The sequence below is a fragment of the Nicotiana attenuata genome, chromosome 1, assembly GCF_001879085.1.
Source record: "Nicotiana attenuata strain UT chromosome 1, NIATTr2, whole genome shotgun sequence".
NCBI lineage: Eukaryota > Viridiplantae > Streptophyta > Magnoliopsida > Solanales > Solanaceae > Nicotiana > Nicotiana attenuata.
Window position 1 is genome coordinate 9707514 of NC_031989.1, and position 8155 is coordinate 9715668.

The 8155-nt window shown below is 35.4% G+C and overlaps 1 protein-coding gene across 1 annotated transcript; it reads left to right on the forward strand.

The window, feature by feature from the left end:
- On the forward strand, positions 1028-7571 carry LOC109236991 (Golgi SNAP receptor complex member 1-2). The gene is made up of 6 exons (XM_019403259.1): positions 1028-1348; positions 5088-5284; positions 6050-6139; positions 6220-6288; positions 7081-7210; positions 7298-7571. Exons 1-6 carry the CDS (start codon positions 1207-1209, stop codon positions 7393-7395), a joined length of 726 nt encoding a protein of 241 aa, XP_019258804.1. The 5' UTR covers positions 1028-1206; the 3' UTR covers positions 7396-7571.

Sequence of the window (8155 nt, forward strand, 5' to 3'; positions counted from 1 at the left end):
ATATATATATATATAGTAATTGATTACTTTATTTGGATTAATAAACATAGATATCGCATAATTAAATATGATAAAACAAAAAATAAATATATAAGAAATAACTACCCATTCAAATTGGGTGGGAGTAGCTTCAAGTTTGAGTTTTTAAATTATTTTAAAATAAAAAGCAAAAAAAAAATTTACCAATATAAAAAGAAAAAAGAGAAGAAAAACTACCCATTCAAATCGGGAAGTAGTTTCAAGTTGGAGTTTTAAAATAATTTTAAAATAAAAAACAAAATTAAATAAAATAATGAATTACTAATTCAAATTGGGGAGTATTTTCAAATTGGAGTTTTAAAAATTATTTTAAAATAAAAAAACAAAAAATCTATTTATATATACAATATAATATAATATAATATAATATATGTATAATATATAATATATAATATATATAATAGGAGAGTAATATATAATATTTAATATATATAATAGGAGAGTCAAAGAAATCTATATCTATATATATATATATATAATAGGAGAGGCAAAGAAATGTTATAATGACAAGTGTCATAATTTCTATTAACAATATAAATATACTAAATATTGGATAATTTAATAAATAAAAATACATAACGAAAATTATTTGATGACTATATAAGTCCCTTTAATTTAATGGAGATTTTCTTTATTAAAATTTAGACAATATCTATTCTATTTATATAGAATAGGATAATCAAATAATTGTGATAATTCTAAATGTAACATCGAAAAATTAACAAAGTGACAAATATTTTTTTATTATTGACCGCGCATCGCACGGGTACGACTACTAGTCGAAATGTAAATAAACGGATCTTAGCAGCAAAATTTTTAGAATAGAAAGAGTAAACTAAAAAATAATTCCAACTATTTTTACTAAAAAAGTACTACTACACTATCTAAAGTGCATTTTCAAATTTCAAAAGGAAAAATAAAATTCAAAAGGATATATTATAAGTAATAATACTTAGGAATTGACTATTTTGTCCCTCCCTTGGCTTTCAGAAGCAAGCAGATGAAAAACCAGGCAGTGTAAAGCATAGGAGAAAAAGTGAATCGTGGCTTCTGCAGCAGAATCCAAAACCATAAACCCCTCAACTGTAATAACTGTCAGATCACAATCCCCAATTGATAGAAGATTTGGTAGAAAGATTGATCGGGTCGGACAGGAATCAGATCCGAATGTCAAAGGATCCGAGTATGGAGATACTGCTGCAAGAATCAGGGTGGGAAGAACTGCGGAAAGAGGCTCGCAAGATCGAAGGGGATCTTGATGTTAAGCTCTCTTCTTATGCTAAGCTTGGTGCTAGGCTCACTCAAGGAGGTATTCTCCATTTTTTCGCTTAAATCTTCTATACTTTATTGAATTTTTGAACCTCAATTCCTAATTTGATAGGAAAATATTAACTGATTAATTGTGTCAAAATGTTAATGGGTTTTGGTTTAGTAAGTGTAAAGTTTCTAGCTTGAATCATATATCAAAATGCTGATGGTTTTGGTCCAGAATGTGCAAAGTCTTGAGTTTGAGTGAAAAATGTTAATGGGATTTGGTTAAGAAAGTGGTGAAGTTTATATTTTTGATTCATTGTGTCAAAATGTTGATGGGTTTTTGTTGAAAGAGAGTGTAAAATTTCTACTTTGATTCATTATATCAAATTGTAAGTGGATTTTGGTCCAGAAAATGTAAAGGTTTTAGCTTGATTCAATGTATCAATATTTTGCTTTTTTGTTCGCCTTTACAACATCCATTGCTTTTGACTATGTCGATGAAATGGGACCGCGAAGACAACCCACCACTAGAGCTTGCTTTGCTCTCGCTCCGCTCGCTCCCACCTGTCTTCTTCCCACTGTAGTGAAAGATCTTTCACTTCACCATAGCAGGAACCTCGCTAACCTTCTCGGCCAGTTAGTCTAACCACAGGGATCCTTAAATTAAAAATATTATTTAATGGATGAAAATGGAAAATTTTTTAATCCCGATCCATGTCGTAACATTATTTTAAATCCAGTCAATTTGAATTGGTATTTTCTCCATCACAATTATTGTGAAGAGACATCTAAAATAATTAGTCTTGGACAGTTTATTTGTGAAAATGTATGTATAGACAAAAATGGACCGCCCCTCAAATCCGGTCAAGTTATACTTGTTCAAGTTGACTCGATAGTGATACGATAAGCTAAGTTTCTAAGTGGGTCGCTTCGCGCAAGACATTGCTTAGGACCAACGGGTCACAACCTCACACGACAGGTGCACGATCTACTTTGCACGTTCCATCCTCCAGCCCTTCGCCTATCGGCTTGGCAGGCAAGCTACCTTGATCCGTCTTCGGCTTTGATTCGTTACGCTCAGAAGCTCCAACAAGCCCTAAAGTCTCTTGCCGCCTAAAACTCTGCCAAGAGAGCGCTGCTTTACGTTTGATCCTATGTACCCATAGAATGCTATGCGTTCTCCACTTTCGGATCTCGCAAAGAGAGAACGCGTTTTTTCCTCTGACTTTCTCTCTCATTCGTGGAGCGAAGAAAGCGGGCAAAAACATTTGTGTATTACTTATTTGAGAAAGAGTATGATACTTTGTGTATATCTTGATTCGTTGTATCATACTTTGTTTCTTACTCTAGGTTGTTGTTTATGAGTTGAGTTTCTGGTTTGGATCATTTTTGGGGATCCTCCTTTTGCCTTTTCAATTTCGTTAGTTGAAGTTTAATTTTTGGCTAAATGTGTGATTATTTGAGACAAGGAAGTTACTACTGCAACTTCGGCTAATTGAGGGAAGTGAATAACCAGCTTAAATTTTTTATAAGAAAAGTAAGACTTACTATTAAATGTAGTGCGAAATATGTACAGTCATGTTACAATTAAGGTGCTTGTCAAATTCAGTACTTCATGCATGTAATGAATCCAGAATTCCAGATCCATCTACAGTTTTCCTGTTACGCCGAAAATATAAGTTTTGTAAACAATTTAACTTTAAAAATGATGAAGATAAAAGCCTTTCCTCAAAACATCTGTGGTTCCTTTTCTATCCATCTGCCGAAAAATATACAAAGTGGAATGTTTATCCGTAGCTGCTTCTTCTGTATCTTTCTCCATTCCAACTGATCACTGCACCTTTCAAATACCTTTGCATCACCAAACCCTCCAAATAGGCCGAAAACATATGCCAGATTGCCCATATGAACCTGAACGCAGGAGATATCTGTCTAATTTATAAAAGTAATATACACTGCATAATTCTGTACCCCTCCTTTGGAGCTTATCACGTGTGAGACAGGCCTCATTGAGTGCTAGCCGTCCCAATCCAGCCACTTTTGCTGATGCATAAGGTTTGTATAATCAGCTTCCAAGGCCTCGTTCGCTCCTTCTTATGCTGGTTTGCTTGATTTAAAATAATAAAATCCCATCCTTCTTTTCCATCTACTACAGAGAAACTGACCTGTTCGTTACCACTACCAGGTCCCCCAGTCAGTAATATGTATGCTCACACTTCCCAGTTCCTAGACTTGTAAGTTCCTTCTAGAGTGAAGATTCCACTTGCTGCCTTTCAAGCAGTCAGCTATTCTGCCTTAGTTGGTGTTGAACAGATTGTATAGATCTGGATAAGTTCCTTAAGAGGTCGGTTTTCCAGCCATTGCACCATTGACTGTCCATTTTACATTTTGCCATGTTATCTCTTTCCATAGTTCGTCCCTTTCATCTTGGATCTCCTAAACCATTTGAACATAACACTTCTATTGTACAACCTTGTGTTCATAACTCTGTTTCTGATAGCCTTATAGTTCTTTTGCAGAGGTGAACTAGCTTTCTGTGGGTACCAATTTAGGTTATCCTTCCTCCCTCCCTCCCTATAAAACTTACATTCTTCCCTTTTTATGGTTCGCCGATAATTTGAACTCCTTTGTAAATGAAATAGTTCTCCTTACTCCCTTTTCAAGCTTAATATTTCAAATGTTTTATCTTACTAACGCATCATGTCAAATTAGGTCAAGCTTATTAGGATAGAGGTATTATCTGGTATAGAACCTAGGAAGGATGTTTGCCATCTTTTGATTTTCATAATCAAAGAATTATTACAAATTAATGAATGATTGCTGTGGAGATGTCTTGGTCTTCTTCCCATATAGGTTTATTTTCCACGTCTTGATCTGGTCATATTTCCCATTTTCATTTTTCATCATCTTTTTTTTTTTTAATTACCTAATTCATATTCAAAAGATGATCACAATTACTTATCCTTGAAGCTACTTAAAGCAAAGAAGGGTTTTGTCCTGCTCAGTATATTGCTGACAATTCTTACCTAGAATTAGTTTGAACTTAACGTGTATAAAAGCTTTGATTGTTACAACATAGCCCCGGGAGAGACAAGTACTCTACTTATACAATTTCATGTGCAGAGTTGACAATATGAGACAACCAAATATAATGCAAAAGATCATTTATGTAAAGTGCAATTGTGCAAATCAGTACTCTAATTTTGTTCCAGACCAGGAGGAAACTTCCTATATGTTTGTTTGGTGCATATATCTGTCCACGGAGACCTATAAAGGTCAACACTACTTATTACCCCCCAAATCTTAGATATGCGATCTGTGGGTTTGTTTTGGTTATGAGCTTAGCTAATAAACAAGAGTAAATGTATTTACCAAAAGCTGAACAAGAGTAATTCTACTTATCAAGGAAAAAGGATAAAGAACCAACACCAACAACTACAGTTCATTCCCAGCTAGTTAAGGGTGGCACATGAATCCTCACTATCCATATTGCTCTATTTGGACCGTTTGATTCCTATATTCAATAATTTGGGCTCGCTAACACTAGAGATTCTCTAAATTGTCTACTGACATACAAATTCTAAACAGATTAAAAGGACTCCTAGCAACACATGGCCTAATGTGAGCATATGGATCATGACTAAGACTTAATGCTCTTTTTCTTCATGGTCCGCAGCTAAACTTGTAATTTTGACAAGATGCTTGAAGAACGAAGCAAATATGGCTTATTTCTGATTTTCGGAGCTTGTGAACGACTTGGCTTTGGTTTCTGATACTTGTTTTTATTGGTTCAGGTCATGTAGAAGCTGGTTCGCCAACTCTAGGATCCAGCAGATCCTGGAAGTCTATGGAAATGGAGATTCAGTCATTACTTGAGAAGTTACTGGACGTAAATGATTCTATGAGCAGATGTGCGGCATCTGCAGCATCTACCACTTCTGTTACACAGAAGCTGGCAAGGCACAGGGACATACTTCATGAATTTACCCAGGTTACTAACCAGCATGTTCACTGTAGTCACTGATACATGATAAAGGATTTAACATTGTAACATTTGTAACTTTCTGAAATTGGAAAAACAAAAATACATACAATCAGCAGTTTTGCTTACAATGCGGACATTGTCTCCTGCCCTGTTGATACCCAACTGATATAAGTTCTGTATCTCTAAGCACTCATGTGCAGTTTCTGAATATCACTCCATTGCCCATGTTGCTTATGCTAATCCCACAGACTGTAATCCCTCTTTGGAATTAAGAACTAGCAACATGCGTTAGGAATGGACCTTTGAAATAACACACAAACTGGAATCAAATTATTTTATTTTTTTCCTTGGCCTGGCTGCAGATTTACTTCGTTAACTTTGTTAATTTACTTAAGCTCTTGGAGGTTTTGATGTGTATAGAAAGCAAATCTCTGTGATGATTGTAAGATTAGCTATCAGTTCATCCTTCTTAAAAGGTAAGTTGATGAGGGTCATTGACATACCAATTATCTTGTGGGAACAATTGGAAGTAGTTGTGGCTGAACTCTTTGATTATATTACTTTGGTTATTGTGATTTACCATGCAAGGATAGGATGCTTGGTAGAGCCTAAGGAAGGTCAGATGTCCTCAAAATTTAATAATGAAAATTTCGGTTATACGAGGATGTTGAACTGCTATTATTTGGAGTGCATGCTATCTGGGGAAGCTAGCATTTCTTGTTGGCTATGCCAAGTCATTGTTTCCAAACTGACACATGATCTTGTCTTCAGGAGTTTAGGCGTATTAAGGGAAATATAAGCTCAATGAGGGAACATGCTGAACTTCTTAGTTCTGTAAGAGATGATATCAGTGAATATAAGGTAATAAAAGTTCATTATTAAATATTTTTTAGATGCTGTAGTTTCAATTGCCTGTTAAGCTATTATTTGTATCTATTCAGGCATCAGGGAGTTCCCCCAAAATGCAGATACTGCGGGAGAGAGCTGCTATACATGGAAGCATATCTCATGTAAGATTAAGTGCTCTTTTTACTGACAGATTATTCTCTGTACAGATCCTTGAGCTGGAGGGTCTGTCGGAAACAACCTCTCTACCTTGAAGGTAGGGGTAAGGTCTGCGTACACACTACCCTCCCCGGACCCCGCTTGTGGGATTATACTGGGTTTGTTGTTGTATTATTCTCTGTACAGAGTTTACTCTCTTTTGTCCTCTATGATGGTCTTGATATGGAGTATTGTAGTGACAACTAAACCTCAAAGACATCTTTCTGAACAGTGTTATCAAGGCAAAATGTGAAAACAAGCCCTGAAATTGCAAGCGCCTAAGAGCAATTAAACTTGGTGGACATGTTGTCCCTCAGCTAATAGTTGTGTTACTGAAAACAAAATTTATTTGTGTTATTGGGAAGATATCTATTTAAAGATTGTCGTTTGGTTGCCATGTGGATGTGAAAATGAAGACTTTAACTTAGCTTTGCTTCCCCTCCTCCACCCTCTTTTAGCTCTGTAAGTGTCAATCCGGGTCTCCATGATAAGATTATCTGGGTCCGAAATGAGAGTGTGACAGCCATTCTGCAACATATACTCTCCTGTTGCTTGTCTAGGAACTCCATATAGTTTCCCCTCTATATTCGCTCGTTGTCTTTTCAATCTGCTCCGCCAATGCTGCTTTTAAGAGCTTTTCCCTGAATCTAAAGCTATGATCTGCCAACCATCATAAGTCACAAAATGTTTTTTATTGATTAATGTACCCAAAAAAGACGCAAGTATTTTCTCTCAAACATGTTGATCCTTCTGTGCAGATTGATGACGTGATTAACCAAGCTCAAACAACCAGGGCTGCCTTGGGTTCTCAAAGAGCTTTATTTGGTGATGTCCAAGGAAAAGTGAAACAATTGGGTGACAAGTTTCCTATCATTCGTGGGCTAATTGGTACTACTACTACTTTTGGGACCAGTTCTGCTATCAAATTGCTTAATTAAAATGATATCTTGCTTACATAATTGCTGATCCTCGCAGGTTCAATCAGAAGGAAGAAATCGAGGGATACACTCATTCTATCTGCAGTCATTGCAGCTTGCACTTTGTTTCTTATTATCTATTGGCTTTCCAAGTAATAGATATATTTGTTGATACAAGAAAGTTCAGAAGATAATGTTTTCTAAGGAATTTTGCGCTTGTAGTCACTGCTATTTCCCCAAAAGCGAAAATCTTGAGCTCATGATTAAAAAAGCCTTTCTGTTTTCTTCTAACTTGCTTTTATAACAATATATATTACTTTTGTTCTCTCTTATTCCAACTTCAAATATTTACCAACTACTGCTAGAAGGTTTCGTAATGTGATAGGTTCAGACTGCTACATTTGGTGTTAGGATTATTTAACATTAAATTCATGATCAAATTTATAGCTTCTACGGCTGTGCTATGCTCATAACAATAGGCTGCCTCATTCTTCAAATTAAGGTCATATTTTGTACATGAGTTATTCTAGTAACGTCTAATTTTATGACCTGCCTTCCGTTATATACTTATCTTTTGATTAATCAAATTCCCACTTAGATGTCCAGCATTAGAGTTTGTTGTTTATGAAAGACTGAAATGACAGGTAATGCTGTAAGACAGTTAATGTAGCTACTTTTCTACCACCCAAAGTGTGGCGCATCTAAGATTTTTCCATCCTTAATTAGAGGTTTAGTATTTTTGTCTTGAAAATGGAGGGTAGGACTAGGGTGTGCTGTACCCGCTTTGCGGGTCTACTAAGTGTGAATCTCAAGTAATTAAATTAGTGAACTTCAAATATTGAATGGTTAAACTTGAAAATGTAACTACTTTTAATACTAGTAAAATTGTACTTTCTATGTTTCATGTGCATTCATC

Coding starts and splice junctions, on each gene's coding strand:
- LOC109236991 (XM_019403259.1), top strand. CDS start 1,207: ATGTCAAAGGATCCGAGTATGGAGATACTGCTGCAAGAATCAGGGTGG. Junction 1,349..5,087: donor TGCTAGGCTCACTCAAGGAG/GTATTCTCCATT, acceptor TTATTGGTTCAG/GTCATGTAGAAGCTGGTTCG. Junction 5,285..6,049: donor TACTTCATGAATTTACCCAG/GTTACTAACCAG, acceptor TCTTGTCTTCAG/GAGTTTAGGCGTATTAAGGG.